General features: G+C 46.6%; 4 protein-coding genes across 5 annotated transcripts; 2 read left to right on the top strand and 2 right to left on the bottom strand.

Moving 5' to 3' along the window:
- Window positions 1-333: 333 nt before the first annotated feature.
- Window positions 334-1904, bottom strand: LOC101756504 (zinc finger CCCH domain-containing protein 48). Its single transcript, XM_004987118.2, has one exon. It carries the CDS (start codon window positions 1731-1733, stop codon window positions 492-494), a length of 1242 nt encoding a protein of 413 aa, XP_004987175.1. The 5' UTR covers window positions 1734-1904; the 3' UTR covers window positions 334-491.
- Window positions 1905-2227: 323 nt separating this feature from the next.
- Window positions 2228-4784, bottom strand: LOC101769888 (tankyrase-1). Its single transcript, XM_004985671.4, has 5 exons — window positions 4492-4784; window positions 3098-3189; window positions 2943-3021; window positions 2757-2854; window positions 2228-2672 (listed from the first exon to the last, which is right to left on the bottom strand). The coding sequence occupies exons 1-5, from the start codon at window positions 4658-4660 to the stop codon at window positions 2484-2486; spliced, it is 627 nt and encodes a 208-aa protein (XP_004985728.1). The 5' UTR covers window positions 4661-4784; the 3' UTR covers window positions 2228-2483.
- Window positions 4785-6296: 1512 nt separating this feature from the next.
- On the top strand, window positions 6297-9180 carry LOC101768671 (E3 ubiquitin-protein ligase RZFP34). 2 transcript variants are annotated; one of them, XM_012843132.2, is made up of 13 exons: window positions 6297-6456; window positions 6735-6874; window positions 6981-7068; window positions 7179-7238; window positions 7514-7546; window positions 7638-7715; window positions 7810-7853; window positions 7949-7989; window positions 8081-8163; window positions 8282-8373; window positions 8463-8532; window positions 8609-8650; window positions 8759-9180. In XM_012843132.2, the coding sequence occupies exons 2-13, from the start codon at window positions 6843-6845 to the stop codon at window positions 8891-8893; spliced, it is 798 nt and encodes a 265-aa protein (XP_012698586.1). In that variant the 5' UTR covers window positions 6297-6456; window positions 6735-6842; the 3' UTR covers window positions 8894-9180. The 2 variants fall into 2 exon arrangements, with proteins under 2 accessions (XP_012698586.1, XP_012698587.1); XM_012843133.2 differs by having other exon boundaries at window positions 6309-6456; window positions 6744-6874.
- A 538-nt stretch (window positions 9181-9718) lies between these two features.
- On the top strand, window positions 9719-14888 carry LOC101768267 (ras-related protein RABC2a). The gene is made up of 6 exons (XM_004985666.4): window positions 9719-10179; window positions 11244-11312; window positions 11488-11553; window positions 12383-12504; window positions 12745-12873; window positions 14364-14888. The coding sequence occupies exons 1-6, from the start codon at window positions 10041-10043 to the stop codon at window positions 14469-14471; spliced, it is 633 nt and encodes a 210-aa protein (XP_004985723.2). The 5' UTR covers window positions 9719-10040; the 3' UTR covers window positions 14472-14888.
- The last annotated feature ends 297 nt before the right edge of the window (window positions 14889-15185 follow it).

Raw genomic sequence — 15185 nt, 5'->3', positions numbered from 1 at the left:
GTAGCACTAGCCGTCGACCGTCGTCTTTCCAGTTCTATACAAGGGAAAAAAGGAAAACAATTCGCTCTCCTAGAGAACATCTGGCGCATACTGTGGGTCAAAAAAGCCCATAGGCAAGCACAACGGAGTTAGCTTGGGCCAGAAAAAAGGATAGCCATCGCATCCATTATCAGCAATTCAGCAATGTGGTGTACTAACGTCACAAAGTTTGTAAAATTGCTGAACTAGTGGGTTTAATGAGCTTGCATAAGCTCCTATAAATGAAATTTGGTGGGGACTCTTCTCTCCCCCCCGTTACACCTCAAAAAAAAAAACCGTCACAAAGTCCAAAAATAACCGTAACATCTCTGTTGTTTCTCATTAAGACAGTAACAAGCAGAGGATCAACTTGCTGGGTCTTACATACACACCGGCTTACAAGCAAATATTGGCAGTAGTGATTGTTCGCCTCAAAAGATTATGCACAGGTACAGTCCAAACTTTCAAATAATTCATGCTTCAGCTTCAGCGCGTGGCGTCCACTTCACCACTCTGACCTCGCCGGACGCATCTCCGGTGAAGACGACGCCGGGCGACCTGAGGTATACGGTCCTGGCCTCGCCGCTGCAGCGAATCTGCCCTCTGTTCTTCATCGACGGGAGGTCGTAGACACGCACAACGCCATCGCCGCGCGACACCATCAGGACGGGCTTCTTGTCCGGATCGTACGTTCCATCGATGGCGGCCACGCGTTCCCCTTCGCTGTGGACGTAGTGCACCTCGAGGTCGAGGTCGTCGCGGTCCGGCTTCGCGCGCCAGACCTTAACGGTGCCGTCATCGGACGACGAGAGCAGGAACTGTTCCCAGCACAGCAACGCGATCACTGCCGAGGCGTGGGCGGTGAGGGTGCAGACGCACCGGCGGCTCTCGAGGTCCCAGGCCCTAATGCTGCCGTCTGCCGAGCCGGTGTTAAGCGTGCCCTTTCCTTGCGCCAGCGACGCCACGGCCTTCTCGTGCCCCCGGAACGCGGCGACCTCGTCCAAGCATTGCTGGGCTTGGTTCATCCTCCACATGTAGATGACGCCGTCCTCCGTGCCGGCGAAGAGGTGCTCGTCGTCCTCGACGAGCAAGGCGGTGACCAGCGTGGAGGCAGCGGGTCCTCGCAGAAGGAGCTCCTTCCCGGTTCCGGTGTGGAGGGCCTTGACGGCGCCGCGCACCCCGACGACCACCCACGGGCCGACGGAAACCAGGCTCGCCACCTCCCCTTCTTGCATCGGCGCGACGTGGACGCACTGCCCGGTGCTGCCGTCCCAGACGCGCACAGTGCCGTCCATGCTGCCGGAGAATAGCTTGTCAGACCCTTCCGGCACAGCGACGCCGGTGACCGCCTTGGCGTGGCCCTTGAGCTGCGCGACGCCACGGAAGCCGTCGCCGACGCACCAACCCGCGAGCTCCTCGCCGCCGCAGAGGCGCTTGGGTGGCAGCACCGACGGCGGCGGCGGCACCGCATCTAGTGGAAGCTTGGGCTTGGCGACGCAGGACGGGTTGACCCAGGTGTTGTTGGGCTTCTTAGCTGTCCGCGCCGGCGGCGGGGGCACGTCCGCATGGAGGAACCGGCAGGGGTTCCGGCTGCAGTGACCGGACTTCCAGTAGCGGCAGACCTGCGGCGGAATGTCGCGGCGAGGACCGTGGCTGCCCCGGCGCGGATGGGGTGGAGCGACCGGGAAGGAGAGGCGCTGGTGCACCGCCGCCATGATCGCGATCGGGAGAGTGGCGACCTAAAGTCGGTGACAAGGTGGTGGAAGGGAGGGTGAACGGAAGAGATGCGGGACGCGATCATTTGTCGATGGATTGTTCGCGTTATAACGACGCCAACGGGGGCCGACTCCGACTCTGGCTCCAACCCTCCTATACGAGAAACTGTGTCCGAGACGGCGAGACGCCATCGGAGCTGCACAGAGAAAACACGCTTTCATTTGACTTGCTTCGGAACTGCAACTGGCAGATCGGACGCGCTCCGGCCTCCGGGAGCATTTCCGATGGATGATACCTATTGCGACCCACAAGTTCCTACCAAAATGATAACTATTTCCACCAAGCAACAGTCCAAGCAGTAATCTACTAATCTGTAATCTTATGAATCACACATCACATTACTTGAAATCAATTTAATCTAACCCATTACGACTTAGTTACATTCCAGTAAGTAACAAAGCAATTCAACTTTAGTCATGGTGTAAGAAATATATTTCGTTCTCAAAGAAACTTAGAAGACGCTGTGGAACAATCAAGGAATACAACAACAAAATCAACGGGTGTTCAAATATATCTTTCATATAATGCAACAATATGGAAAAGGAGCATCGATCATGTAACTAATCCCTCCATTAAAATTCTGGCTACAATATTACTCCAGGTTTGATGAAGATTGGATAGCGGATAAGACAGCGGTATATTACGACTACTACTCCACACTACCAGTTTCAACTAAGGATTCCACAGACTTAATCATCACTCATGTGTGTGCTTGCCTCAATTTGCTTGGCAGTCAACAGGCCTCGGACTTCAGTGTCTTGGTCAGCCATATCAGCGGGTGTCTGCCCATACGTGTTCTCCTTCTTGGGGGATGCCCCGGCCTCGAGCAAAAGCTTGACAACATCCAAATGTTCCCCTCTAGCAGCATGGTGGAGCGGCTGCATAAGGTAGATGCAGAATTTTAATTTTCATGTTGATGGTGTATAACTGAAAATATCAGTCGGAAAGGTTCACGAATTTACTGTATCGCCTTCAGAATCCACAGTGTTGAGCATTCGCACTACGCAACCATCCTTGTTAGCAGCAAAGTTCAGAATATATTGGACCATCTCAGTGAAGCCTGTACCCCAAAAATATAGCTCAATAAGAAAACAAAATAGCATGATGACTACAAGCATGGAGATCCTTGTATGTCCACAAATACATACCTCCAGCACAAGCATCGTGAAGAGGGATTGCACCTTCTTCATCTTTGCATTCCAAGCTAGCTCCACGTTCCAACAGTAGCTGACAAGGTGGCCACAGTTAGTTACAAATCAAATCAACAATTGAAGGGAGCAAGAAACAAGATAAAAAATGCAACCTGCACACAAGGGAGATGACCGTATAAGCATGCTAGGTGAAGCAAAGTATCACCATCTTCAACTGGAACATCAATACTGCCATCATGATTATCTGCATAAATAAAAAACATTCCAGTCTAAGTGAAGAGCTCCACAGACAGTAAGAACCAAATATACACAGATTTTTTTCTGTTGCCATGTACACTTAAGTAAATGGATGAAAACACTAGAAGACAGAGCAGCCAACTTTGATACAGCGAAGGAAAGTTGAGTGTAGGAATACATTGGATTTAGGAACAAGACTTCTGAATAAATACAGCTAACATGTACTGACACACTCTGATGTTTAGCATATATATAGCATGGTAACTCAAATGGTGAGATTTGACCATCTGAAAATTATAACAGTATAATATTATGTTAAGAGGGTAGATGGAGAGATATTAAATGACCGAATCAGGACTAATCATGCATTCGTGGAAGTTCTGAAGCAAAGCATACAGAGATCGAACAAAACAAAATAAGAACCAGAGCTATCCAACAGAGACGATAAAAAGAAGTCCATGGAGATGCCTATAGCATGTCAACCAAACAAGTACATAACAAACATCAAGGCAATAGATACACAAACAAGCTATACCCGTTCAACATTTTTATTGGCTGGCAAAGAACCTAAACCAACGGCAAGGACCCTTCAAATATAAATGCAATTTTAGTCACACACTTGCACAAAACGAAGCTGCAATTTTTTCCCTGGATAGGATGATAGTATGATAAAAGAGAGAGAGAGAGAGAGAGAGAGGTATGCTTAGCTTCACCAGCATTACACTAAGCATGTAACCATGTAGTGCTTCTATATGCAGAGCTGCATTCAATTCAAGTGCTGTGGAACCACAATAGCATTTTGCTCTGACCTCTGAGATAACCCAAAGATGAATAGTCATGGAACACAAACAAATGAACAGAAGTGCATTTCCCAAGCCCCAAAGGCTCATCTCAAACTCATTCATCGCAGCAATGATATGCAGCATTTGAGAAAATTCAGGCAACACACAAGCTGGTCCACATAGACACATTGGGAAATTTGCACGCACAAGCCTCATCCACGTCTGTACATGCCACATGGCTATCAGGCTATACACTCATACAGCAGTAAGCGAACTGTACAAAAAAAGCACCAAATTTGAAGCTATACCACGCAAACTGAGACCTGAGTAGTGAAAATAAATGCAATTTCACGGATGCGATGTGATTCCGGAAGCACAACTCAGCAACTTGAAATTCCTAAACTACGCGTCCATAATAAACAACCTATGCAAAAACGTGTACACAAATCTAATCAAGTGTCCACAGAGCCCTAGAAGTTTTCCAGTATTCAAGGATCGCAAGAGAACGGGCCGGATCAAGCCAGTACCGAGGGCGGCAAGGAGCGCGGCGACGTCACCGGTCTGGGCGGCGTTGGCGAGGGCGCGGAGGTGGGGAGGCACCTCCTCGTCATCGGAGACGCCACCGAAGGCCTCGGCGTGCTCAGCGATGTCGTCGTCGTCATCCCTGAGGCCGTTGCGGCCGCCGGGAACTGCCATCTGCGGCGAGGACTGCTTGGGATTGGGCCGGCGAGCGTCCGACTCCGAGATGGTGAGCAAAAGAGAAACCCTCTTGGCGGCGGCTTTGGGTCGAGGGCTACAAGCTGGGCGGAAAAAAACCTAGCCCGCAGCCGGGTGACCACGGTCGCAAAAAAGCATCACGGTGGAAACTGTATTGTGCATGAACCCACAGCGTTGGATCGAAAACTGATGGCCGATATCGTGTCCAAGGAGGATATATTCACCCGTGCCATGTAGATGTCATTTTTTTTTCCTTTTCGCAACAAAGAAGAGGAAAATGTGCGTGGCAAATTGAACCATTGGCATAATATTAGCACGAATTTGATGCAAGCTCATGCCGTTCAAGGACTTGTTTGATAACATTCCAGAATCTAGGGTAATTCGCTAATTCTAATTTCTAATAAGCTATGCTATTGACAGTTTGTAAGCGATTCCATGAGATGACATGAACTAAGATGCTTGAGCAGAGAAAATAAACTGGCTTATAATCCGATTAACTTCCTGTATAAAAATCATGTTCTCAATACAAGATTAACCTAGAGAACCACAATAACATTTGGCAACCGAAATAACTCAATGGAATATTTTCAAGTTTTTCGAGCAAGTGGACTCTTACGAGACTAACGGTTTGTTCGACTTTGACGAGCCGAGGTGATTGTGGGCATCGAGATTGTTGTGATGTCGATATGATTTTATTAGAGCTGAAATCCTATATTTTTTTAGAAAAAAATAGTAATATTAAATATTATAACCTTTGTCCATTGCAATCATTTTCGAAATGGCACACATTTTTTTCAGGTAATAACGGTGGGCACAACAAATACATACTGTTTTACAGAAACTATGGTCCATCTTGATCTACTGTGCGCTCTTACGATTTATATTCCTCCTGTCTATTCTCACCATGATATGGCGCTGTCAAGTTTGGTTTACCCATAAGCCACCCTGCAACCCGCGTTAATTGTTTACGGTGAAACCGGCACCAGCTTGATCGAATTTGAAATGCCTCGTGCCTCAACTCTTTGAGCCGGTCAGTCAAACATTGGATATAGTCTCAAGTAACACGAGGACAAGGGAAATGCGAGGCGGGCAACGCATTCCTTTCACGCTGTCTCCAATCTACGACCTAGAACAGGGTTAACAAATCGCAAAAGCTTATCGAGTTGGTCCGAGAGCATGTCAAGTGCACGTTCTCAGGACCTGGCGGTAGATTTGGATCCGCTGGTTCGCGGGTCAAAATAAAGCTTAATTAGGCCGCTCGTGTGTTGATTAAGATGAAGCTGCCTCTAGCTCTACGAGAGAAAACGTACGTGCACGTCGCTTCCGCTGCCCGAAAGCAAAGAGTTGCTTCTCTCGGCGAGGAAAAAGACTGGCTAAGAACAGTGATGCTCAAGATAAAGCATGGTCAAAGGTGCCCCTAATGTATGAGATAATCTTTGGTTAAGTGTTTGCATGTTAGCACGGAGGTGCCCGTCTCCCTGGTACCCGCGCGCGCGGCCACTTCCCGTACTCTCTTTATATTACTGAGTCACATAAAGGTCAAGCCCCACCGAGAGCGACGCAACCGCAACGCCCCCGCTGTTTCTTTGAGGCGCCGAGGCAAACCTTGCACGCCTGCCTATTTAAAGCTTCACCTTGTCTGCCGTGCCGTGCGTGCGGAGTGACATTGGCAGCACGGCGGCTCGGGAAGCCTTCACCGAAGAGCAAGGAACCGCCTGGGAGGGGGACGCGTCGGTGCCGCCGCCCCTGCTCGTGCTAGGCCGGTGGTCACGCAGGTACGGGTGGAATTATCGTTGCGTTGCGCGTGGGACGGTGCCTCGTGTGCCTGCAAAGTGTTCGTGAATCGTGTGACCTTGTGCGCACGCACGGACATGGCTTTATTTTGTTGTTTCTTTCTCTCCGGCTTCTCGAGCGGTGGAGGTGCGAACGGCTGCTCCCGCTCTGCTCTGCCCCGGCGCCTCTCCTTCTATCTCTCTCTCTCTGCTCGTCTTCCTTCAGTGTCTCATCCATCTCGTGCTTGGTGCTCGGCGACGCCGACGACGCGGTCGTGAAGTTGACGCAGACAAGGTGAAGCTCCGAGAAGACCGAAGAGAAGCAGAGCTTGGAATTTGTTGGCGAACCTTTTGTCTGAGGTAAAACAGAGAGGAAAAGGCAGCACGGAATGGACGCGGACACCGGCCCAGTGCAATACGGGTAACCCCCAACGTTCTCATGGCTCTGTTCTCTTTCTCTGCGATCGATCCATTTAAGTTGCTTGCGATCATTTTCTTTCTTGTTTATTTGTTCCCCTGGACGCCAGGTGCGTGCACTACAAGAGGAAATGCAAGATAAGGGCGCCGTGCTGTGGCGAGATATTTGATTGCAGGCACTGTCACAATGAAGCCAAGGTCAGGACTTCGCACTGTATTCGCTGAATTCTGCTCTGTTTCGAGTTGATTCATGCAGAATTCAAGTGTCATTCACCCTCTGTCGTGTTGGCCTGATTTCCTCTTTGCAGGATTCACTGGAGGTCAATAACCACGAACGCCACGTGGTTCCTCGCCACGAGATCAAGCTGGTCAGTGACATGGTTCTTAGCCTGGTCTACTAAAGGAGACTGCAAAACAACCTATATTCGCATTATAAACCAAAAAATAATATGGTGTAAGCCTAGCGTAAACCAATTTGCACGAGTAGATACAGATATAGTTTGTTCTTCGACACATTTGGATTATGGATATGGAATTATCAATCACTGTCCCTTTGTTTGCACTCTAAATCGTCTGAATCACTCCTCTGGCATATATAGTGATATTACTCCTACTACTCTACCTTTTCTCTTGGACATGACAGGTTATCTGCTCTCTCTGCAATAAAGAACAGGATGTAAGTGCACCAGACAAAGCAGGAATAGTGTTTTTCAGGTGCCGTCAGCGTCAGCTGTGCATCACATGGAAATCATTTCCTTTGTTGACAGGTACATCAAGATTGTTCAAATTGTGGAGCATGTTTTGGTAAATACTTCTGTGCAAAATGCAACTTCTTTGATGACGATGTAAGCTTATAATTTGAATTCTGTCAAGTTGATGAAAAAACAGAAGCTATTTTGAATATGCCATTTCAGAAGTATTTCTTCCCTGGTGTTTCAGGTATCAAAGAACCAATTTCACTGTGATGGATGTGGCATATGTAGGCAAGTAGTGTAACATCTGCATAGACGCAACAAGCTTTCTGAAATATTCGCCTTTTGTTTTCTCCTATCAGTCTTAAGCTATCATTATTTTACAGAACTGGTGGTGCAGAGAACTTCTATCACTGTGGGAAATGCGGTACAATTGGTTTGAACTAAGCATTTTGACAAGTCCTGATTTAATGTTCATATTAAATTGTGTACTATTTGTGGGGCTGGTTCTATGATAGGATGTTGCTATACCTATCAGCTGAAGGATTCTCATCGTTGCGTGGACGGAGCAATGCATCATAACTGCCCTGTATGCTTTGAGGTGAACATTCGTAATCCAAAAATCTTCGCAAAAGAATGTTTTTTTTCAAAGAGAGCGTCTTTAGTACTCTACAAACTGTGCAGATAAATCATCCCTAACCAGTTTCTATCACACACAGTATCTATTCGACTCGACGAAAGCTGTCAGCGTGCTCCATTGTGGACACACGATTCATCTGCAATGCCTGTACGAGATGAGAGCTCATCAGCAGTAAGCCCCCGCTCCACTTCAGACAAGGACTTACCTGATGCATTTCCGAAACCTGATGTACTACGACGCCAACCTGCTGATTTTCCCAGGTTCTCGTGCCCGGTTTGCTTGAGGTCTGCTTGCGACATGTCTGACATATGGCGAAAGCTTGATCAAGAGGTACAGCTTCCTGCCCTCCATGACGCAGCTTATCCCGTAATGTAATATAGCACCATCCAAGTGACCCCTCGTTCAGGTTGCAGCCTCCCCGATGCCGGCAATTTGTCAGAAGAAGATGGTAAGGGCACTTCCTTCTCAGAGAGAGGAGGCTCTCTGTCCCCTTGGGTTCTTCTTTCAGATCAACCAGCCGCGCTCATCAGTTTTGTTCGGCCCTTTTCCCCTTCAGATATGGATCCTCTGCAACGATTGTGGAATGACATCGAACGTGCAGTTCCACATTTTGGCGCACAAGTGCCCGGGTTGCAGTTCCTACAACACCCGGCAGACGAGGGGCGGTCCAGCTGCATGCTCCAGAGTTTGAGAACAAGCCAAGAGGGAAACCGGAAGCAAATAAACCATGCTGCACAGGAGCTGGTGTGATCAATAAGCTATAGGCCTGTAGACAGCGTCCATGTACTCTCCTGATCTCCTTCCCCAGAGAACAGCTAGTTGACCTCACCGTCGTTTGCGTTGCTGTGCCTGGAATAGTGGAATTGTATATGCTCGGCCCTTCTCGTATTGGGTTATCGACATGATGGGCCACTAAGCTGCTTTTCGCTTTCAGCCCATAAGTGATGTCTGCTTGCAAAAATGGTTTCGCCTGAAGAAGAGAGAGAAGGTTATTAACTTGCGCAAGAAAATTAATACTAGCTCGGATCAAACTTTGATCGATGTCCTGGACTCCTGGGGTTAGATTAGACATCGACCCCGATTGATCGGTGTCCTGCCGCGACGAACACTCGAGTTCTGCAGCAGATTCCTGCTCGGCCGTTTGCCCACGTCCCCGTGAGTCCGTGACTAGCGGCTAGCCCGGTGCCGAGCGGGGCGGTGGCCGAGTGAGACAATGCGGCACTCCACTCCCACATGCCACAGGCGCCGCCGTCGTACCCCGTATCGGAACGTGGCGCATCCGGGCATCGCGGCGCGGCGCGGCACGCAGAACACTCGCGTCCTTGGGACATTCGGAGCGTATTCCGTTGCGGCCGCCCAGCTCGGTCGGCCGCCGCGCCCGCAGGCCGCAGCCTCTCGCGACGTCGCGCCGCGCGGTGGCGCCACGCCAGGACAAGCACCGAAGCGCGGGCGAGACTGCGCGGCGCGGCGATCCGCTCGACGGCTCCAGTGCCCCACCACCCCCGGCGCGCGCCATGTGGCCCTTTGCCCCGCGCCGCTGTCCGCCACGCAGCCCGCCCGGCTCCCTCCGCCTAGGCGTCAACCGTAACTGAAAGGAGTCCACCTGACGCCGCTCCCCTCGCCCGCCACCCCCGTTTCGCTTTCGCGTTTCGCTTCGCCTTCCCTTCCGCCATCGATCGATCCCTTCCCCTCCCTCTCCCTCCCTTTATTCCTATCGGCGTTCGGCCACCTTCCCCTTCCCGCACCAACCCACCCGCCCCCGCCATTCCCGGGTGCTTTGCTTTGCTTCGCCCGCGATTCGATCCAAGCTCTCTGGTCACCGCGCTGTCGTCGGAGGCATGGCGTCGTCGCCGGCGAGCAGCTACGACTGCTCCTTCAAGGTCCTGCTCATCGGGGACTCGGCTGTCGGCAAGAGCAGCCTCCTCGTCAGCTTCGTCTCCGCGGCCCACATCGACGAGGACATCACGCCCACCATAGGTACGTGCGCGTCGGCTCCTCCGTCGTTCCTGCCCCCCGATGGATCTCGCCGTTGCGTGACCCCTGTAAGAAGCACGGTCGCTTCCTTGCTTGTCCCGATTAGAGAACACGACAGCAGCATGTTTTGTCTCAAGCGTAGATCAGGAGGTTACTGTTGGGGCGTGTCGCTGCTTACAGAATAATGTAATGTGTTTGCGTTCGTTGTGAATAGCTATTTCAATTTTATTTCGGGACGGGGGGTAGAGGGATCACCACACACTGAAACATCCATCTGTGGAAGTAGCTTTTCTGTGTTATTGTGCACAACATAAAACAAGGCTAATATACTGCTTGCTGGTTCCACCTGCATCTGTGTTTCCACTGATCCATTTAGAGGAACAAGTGCGGGTATCTAAGTTGGAACTTTGAAAGTATGGTCTGGGTGGAACCATCAACCAAGCATACAAATCTGCTCCGTTTTCAGGGGCTAGTAATAATGAGGAAAACTGTGGGGATTATAGAACAGAAGTCTGATAATGACTTGTTTTTTTTTGCGAGTCTGATAATGACTCGATCACTAGCTGACAAGAAAAATAACCAATTGCTTCTAAATGCTCCTCGGGATGGATTATCTCCTGTAGTTTCCAAAAGCATGAATTGTGAACAAGGTTGAAATGCATGTCTGATGGGGTTTTTTCCCACATGGATTAAAAAAAAGCCAAAATGCTTTTGAAGTTGATAATGCAGGCAAACCTCCTATATCTTCACTCAGAATACAGTAGAGCGTATGGTTTTTCACTTAAGTAGTTTGAAGAAAAAAGCGATTCCTAATTCTTTTTTCCTAACAGCTACATGTTTATCCTATCAATACAAGTTGTGGATACTCCTTAAACATCTGGTAAATAGTCCAGAATTCAACACAGTTCAATTGATGCTCTTTAAAAGGTGTAGCACAAACTACCTTGCTAGAAAAGCCCCTTCACATGACAGTACATTTTTAGCCATAAAGGTAGTCCAGTCATAGCAGCCCCTGATCTTTTTGTTCTGCTTTTCTGAATTTAGTTTTCCTTTTTACTTTTTGGCAGGGGTGGATTTTAAAATCAAATTTCTTACTGTGGGTGGGAAGAAACTGAAACTGACAATATGGGACACTGGTAAGTTTTGTTCCTGTTTCTGATAATGGTCCTAACATGTTTGTTAGTTGCTACCTTGTGCAGCAAGGGCAACCGTTTCTTTCTTTTCAAAGCATCCTGATATTATGGATGTATTGATTGTCGATCTTATCCTATTCAAGTTCTCTAGAGATATTTTATTTCACTGATTTTGCAGCTGGCCAGGAGAGGTTTAGGACAATTACCAGTTCTTACTACAGGGGTGCTCATGGGATCATTCTAGGTAACTTGATCTCTCTCAAGATACATATACAACAGTGCACAGTGCATCACTGATTAAAAAGCTTCAACCATTTATCATTTCTGAAGTTAGAGTTTAGAGTGTTTTTATGCCCATTTTCCAGTAAGTTTATTGTCTGTTTAGGTTAGTCACATGATTAAATTGTGCCATAAAATGCTAGATCATGTTTACCGCTCAAATTTTGTGCACACTCTGATCTCGTGCAATTACTATGGTTAATATATATGTAACTGACAAGACTATCAAATTTCAAGGGGATCCCTCAAAATATGTTGCTATCTAGGATCTTTCGGTGCCAAATCTCAGTGACTTTGTACCACAAATTTATTTGCCGAACATCTCAACTTGAGCTCTTGTCTTGAACTTCAATGTTAGCCAGCATATGGGTGGATCCTTTCCAGTATTGTGATAAGTGATACTATTCCTGATTAGCTATAACTTAGCTTGCAAACAGGACCATAAAAAAAACCTTGTAAACAGCCCATTCCTAACGTTGATTCATGTAAATATTTTCTTATAGGAGCACTGTAAACTTTTCCATGTCATCGGTCATCGCCAGACTATTAAATTTGTCTTACAGCTTGGGTGGCACCTCACTTCGATAATGTGTCAACTAAGCATTTGGTGGCTATATTTAGGGAATTGGATATGGTTTAACTTTTCAAGATCAGCGCTTAAATGCAATATTATGATCAGTAGCAATGAAAATCCAAGGAATCATTAATGTGTTTGAACCTTATAACCATCGTTATTTTATTCTGCGAAACCAAAATGTTGCATGATGACTTAAAAGAATGTTAACTTCTGATAGTTTACGACGTCACCAAGAGGGAGAGTTTCACGAATTTGGCTGATGTGTGGACCAAGGAAATAGAGATGCACTCAACAAATAAAGATTGCGTCAAAATGCTTGTTGGAAATAAAGTGGACAAGGTATACATTTTCCTCTTCATAAATCATTCTTATTTCATGTAAACACTGTTCCCTTTCAGTAAGCGAAAGTTTTTTATTGTTCTACCTATCCCAGTAGGTAACATTTGTTGTAATAATAGAATGTTGGTAGTATTGGGTAATAAAACCATATGACTTATGCACCATTGGGGCAACATTACACTTTTTGAAAGAATCAGTATACAAGATGAAGTGACAAAGGTTGATGATTCTACCTTGTAGGATGAGGACAGAGTGGTGACAAGAGAAGAAGGTCTTGCCTTAGCACAAGAATACGGCTGTCTGTTTCTCGAAAGTAGTGCCAAAACAAGAGAGAACGTGGAGAAATGTTTTGAAGAGCTTGCATTAAAGGTATATCTGCACAAACCAGAAAGATACTTAATACCAAAAGCTTACATCTTGGCCCTTGATACCTTTCAAGATTCACCTTCTAAGAATTCCGGTAGACTTGTAAAATTATGATTTATGAATCAATTATGTGCACTAGTATCTAGTGCAATAAAACCTTACTCTTTCATAAAAAAAGGCAAAGCTATTATGGCCATATGCTTCTGAATTGCATCCTTTTGGCATTTAGCATTCCTTTATCAAATACAACAGATGACCTGTTATCCAACCATCCTATTGCCAGGTTCTGGAAAATGTAGAATTACTCCTGTTGCAGCGATTTAACTTCATTTGTTTCTGTTATCAGATGTTTCTTCCTGAAATGGTTGGATTTCTAAATTTGCTATTGCTTGTGACATTCGTCGGATATGCTCATTGCAGTAGTAATCACCGTATTTGCAGTGACTGGTTATCCATTCCTGTGTTCTTTTAGGAGCAGTGTGCACCATAGGTCCCCGGATTTGCACAGGGCATAGGTCTAGTATTGAGTACCTAAACTTGAGGAGCTGTGACTTTATACCTCCAAGTTTGCATAATCAATGGAGGTCCAATTTTAAGGGGTAGTAAGAAGAATCAATGATCTGCGTTGTTCTGAACAAATATTTTCTCTTTTCTTCTCTGCCTTCTCTTTTATCAGAATTTTTTCCATTTCTCAGGGATGACTCGTTTGTTTATTTGTTATGGATCATAATGTTTCATGTAGGAATATGAAGTCTTAGTTTCTCACCTGCTGAGTTTCGATCAACCAATTAATTGTGCATAACTTATGTATGGCACTGGGCAGCACTGTTGCACCAACAAGGAACATACTTAAGGGAACCTCCCAGATGATTTGACTAGATGTGGTATAATTATTCCTTATGGATGCAAGTGCACTGTGCAAGCTCTGCACATGGTTGCTTGTGCTTTGCTTATGTCTTCAGTTACATAGAGTACCGTTTTCATATAAAAAAATGTTGGTTATGCCGCATAAACGCATGGGTGCATGCGCTATATCTTTGAAGCACGGAGATGCACTGCTTTCTGCCCACGGTATTGTTTGAAGAAACCCACAGATTATGTGCCTTAATCCTTAATAATGTATCATTTGTTTGCTGGATTCATGACTTTATGCAACGCAGTTCTTCTGATGTACTCCCAGAGGAAAAGCTCCAATGCTTGAAGAGTTATTTATTTGATTATCAACAGTGTGCTAGGAATCTCATTTAGCTCCTTCTGAATATGTAGTATTTTTATTAAAAACAATCATTTTACTCAATTTTAAGCAAGATACAAGTATGCAGTCTGATTAGTATGTTGAATGTCAGATTATCATTTTGCTTAAACAGTGTTTTGCAGTACATCATTTACTTGTTGGTGGAAATTGTCTTTGTTACCTCTTCATTGTTGGTGCAATGGTGCAACGGTGCTGCCACTTTTGGGAAATGTAAATTCCTTGTGCTGATCTAATGCAGATTCTTGAGGTTCCAAGCCTCTTGGAGGAAGGTTCTTCAGTTGTCAAGAGGAACACTCTAAAGCAGAAGCAGGAGAATGCAAACCAAAGTGGAGGATGCTGTCAGTAGATCCACCGGTTATTGTATGCAAGCTGCTCATGGTATCTTAGGTTTTAGCTGCCCTTGAATTGGGATGTAGATGAGTTGTATCTAAATGCTCAAATGGCGCAACCAATCCGAGTAAAGGGAGAATTAACCACGAGGTTTTGGTGTGAATTGGTCTGTACAAAAGAAAGGCCTTGTTTTTCCCGTTTCCTGACGTGGCAATTTGGTTTGCTGCTTGCAGTGAGATCCATCCAGCTGATCACTTCCTTAATTGTATGTGTGGAAGTGTATGCGGGTACATAATTCAGGGCTTGTAGTTAGCTATGGAAGCTCTGCAACCATGTGAAGTATCAAGCTGACTGATCCATGTGCTGAATGTACAGTCGGTTCTTGTCTCAACTGGATTGAGTTTAACATGTCCAGTTTGTTTGAGCTGTGAAATTGCCTTCAGTTATCAAAACTGGAGTGATTTACTCTTTGTTCAGTTTTCTCTGAGTTTGAGGCTTTATGGCACATCTGCATTTGATGCTTTCTCCCTCTAATGAGTATGATTCTTTTCCAGGATCACTTGGCTACCTGACGATAGAGATCATTGACTCCAAGCTACAGCGGCTGCGTGTTGCTGTCGAGCAGTGAGTCGGATTTCATTCACGTGATATTTCAACTCGGCACGCATTGGCACGATTCACATGATGGTTGCGTTTGCTCATGGCTTCATGCACTTTGCCTCCCCTTTCG

This window comes from Setaria italica, chromosome IX, assembly GCF_000263155.2.
Source record: "Setaria italica strain Yugu1 chromosome IX, Setaria_italica_v2.0, whole genome shotgun sequence".
NCBI classification, from domain to species: Eukaryota; Viridiplantae; Streptophyta; class Magnoliopsida; order Poales; family Poaceae; genus Setaria; species Setaria italica.
The sequence above is the reverse complement of the archived record's forward strand: the minus strand, read 5'-3'. Positions and strand labels throughout refer to the sequence as shown.

Excerpts from the sequence above, each read along its gene's own strand:
- LOC101756504 (XM_004987118.2), bottom strand. The coding sequence starts at position 1,733 with ATGGCGGCGGTGCACCAGCGCCTCTCCTTCCCGGTCGCTCCACCCCAT.
- LOC101769888 (XM_004985671.4), bottom strand. The coding sequence starts at position 4,660 with ATGGCAGTTCCCGGCGGCCGCAACGGCCTCAGGGATGACGACGACGAC. Across the intron at positions 3,190-4,491 it reads CGCGCTCCTTGCCGCCCTCG|ATAATCATGATGGCAGTATT; the intron begins GTACTGGCTTGA and ends TTATTTATGCAG. Across the intron at positions 3,022-3,097 it reads GTCATCTCCCTTGTGTGCAG|CTACTGTTGGAACGTGGAGC; the intron begins GTTGCATTTTTT and ends CCACCTTGTCAG.
- LOC101768671 (XM_012843132.2), top strand. The coding sequence starts at position 6,843 with ATGGACGCGGACACCGGCCCAGTGCAATACGG. Across the intron at positions 7,854-7,948 it reads GATGGATGTGGCATATGTAG|AACTGGTGGTGCAGAGAACT; the intron begins GCAAGTAGTGTA and ends ATTATTTTACAG. Across the intron at positions 8,374-8,462 it reads GAGATGAGAGCTCATCAGCA|GTTCTCGTGCCCGGTTTGCT; the intron begins GTAAGCCCCCGC and ends TGATTTTCCCAG.
- LOC101768267 (XM_004985666.4), top strand. The coding sequence starts at position 10,041 with ATGGCGTCGTCGCCGGCGAGCAGCTACGACTGCTCCTTCAAGGTCCTG. Across the intron at positions 11,554-12,382 it reads TGCTCATGGGATCATTCTAG|TTTACGACGTCACCAAGAGG; the intron begins GTAACTTGATCT and ends AACTTCTGATAG. Across the intron at positions 12,874-14,363 it reads TTGAAGAGCTTGCATTAAAG|ATTCTTGAGGTTCCAAGCCT; the intron begins GTATATCTGCAC and ends GATCTAATGCAG.